The sequence below is a fragment of the Buceros rhinoceros genome, unplaced genomic scaffold (genome assembly GCF_000710305.1).
Source record: "Buceros rhinoceros silvestris isolate BGI_N320 unplaced genomic scaffold, ASM71030v1 scaffold11469, whole genome shotgun sequence".
In the NCBI taxonomy this organism is placed as follows: domain Eukaryota; kingdom Metazoa; phylum Chordata; class Aves; order Bucerotiformes; family Bucerotidae; genus Buceros; species Buceros rhinoceros.
Window position 1 is genome coordinate 82,376 of NW_010430978.1, and position 1,465 is coordinate 83,840.

At 58.0% G+C, this 1,465-nt stretch overlaps 1 protein-coding gene across 2 annotated transcripts in view; it reads left to right on the forward strand.

Annotated features, from left to right (window-relative positions):
* Positions 1-1,465, forward strand: part of LOC104499702 (ankyrin repeat and SAM domain-containing protein 1A-like) — a 22,496-nt gene that overhangs the window by 14,166 nt on the left and 6,865 nt on the right. For both annotated transcript variants that reach the window (XM_010143247.1, XM_010143246.1), the window contains exons 2-4: positions 636-734; positions 1,126-1,278; positions 1,438-1,464. In XM_010143247.1, the coding sequence (XP_010141549.1) occupies positions 636-734; positions 1,126-1,278; positions 1,438-1,464 (279 nt within the window). The remainder of the gene's footprint in view (positions 1-635; positions 735-1,125; positions 1,279-1,437; position 1,465) is intronic.

Genomic DNA, 1,465 nt, shown 5'->3' on the forward strand with positions numbered 1-1,465 from the left:
AGGGAAGCAAGCAGCTTGCGATGGAGGCTCTTACAAGGGTGGTAAAGTCAGTGAGCTCTGCCGGCGTCTGCTCTTGCATTGCAGGGTGAAGGGGGGCAGAAAATGGGCTTTAACAGAGCAGTGTGCGGCAACCAGAGCATCTCTGCTGGAGCGGGGTGGGCTGCTCCCCTGCCCGGGGGACGGAGGATCTGTCTGACCTTGGCCAGGTTGCCTGCTGGCCTGAGAAATTCTGATTTCTCTGTGGCCGCGGAGGGAGGCTGAGCAGAGCCGAGTGCCCCTTCTCAGGCATCGCACGTGGAGGGGACTGGAGTTTCTCTGGGCGTTGTTACACAGTGATTAAAGCCTCTGGGCATCAGACGGGAAGGTGGCTGGAAGCAATGGCCTGAAATGGCTGGAAGAGGATGTGGCAGAGGCGGCTGCGGGAGGGAGAGGATGGCAGTGCTCTGCCCCAGTGATGCTGCGTGTGCCGCAGCCCGAGGTTGGTCCGTGGGGCAGAGCTGGCATCCTTGGGAGCTTTCCTGCTGCTGGGAGGTGCGATCAGGAGGTTGCTGTGTCACACACGCTCTCCACTCCTGCACCTGGTATGTGGCTTCTCTTGGCCTCTGCTCCCATGTTGCTCCTTCCTGTCCCCGCAGGGCTGTAATGTCATGGAAGACCAGGACCTTCGGGACATTGGGATTGGTGACCCCCAGCACCGTCGGAAGCTCCTTCAGGCTGCTCGCTCCCTCCCGAAGGTCAGCACTGACAGCCCGCACGTCAAGTAGGGACGGGGCGTTGCCCAGCACGGCTGACAAGGCAGAGGAAACAAAAGCCAGTCCCTGTGACTCCAGCCACATCCCTGAGGCCCACGGAGGGATCGCAGGGCCTGTGGAGAGGGATTTGGGAATAGCAGGGAGGAGGAGAAGGAGTAAATGAGTCTGCCAAACTGTGTGGATGAATGACTCCATGCTGGGGAGGGAGTGGCTGTCCCTCCTGCCCGTCTCGATCCTAAGTGCATTCCCTATTTGTGTGGTGGTTTTTTTACTTTCAGGCTGGTAGTGGAAATGATGCTGGCCTTTAAACTGATTTTAATTGATGCCACCTCGGGATCCCAGACCTTTTAACCCCTTTTTTGTGCTTTTACAGCTGAAACCCCTGGGCTGCGATGGGAACAGCCAGCCTTCGGTTCCTGCATGGCTCGACTCTTTGGGGCTGCAGGATTACATCCAGTCCTTCCTCTCGAGTGGCTACAGCTCTATTGACACTGTGAAAAACCTCTGGGAGCTTGAAATAGTAAACGTGAGTGTTGCCTTTCTCTTGCCACCGCAGCAGGGTCCTGCCCACATTCCCCCGGGGCTGTGACCTGCAGGCTCAGTTAAGTGGGAGCTGCTTGGAGAGGGGAAGCTTTGCCCCGTGCTGAGGGTAGGGAAGCCAACAGTGACTGCGGTCTCTCTGCAGGTGTTGAAGGTGAATCTGCTTGGCCATC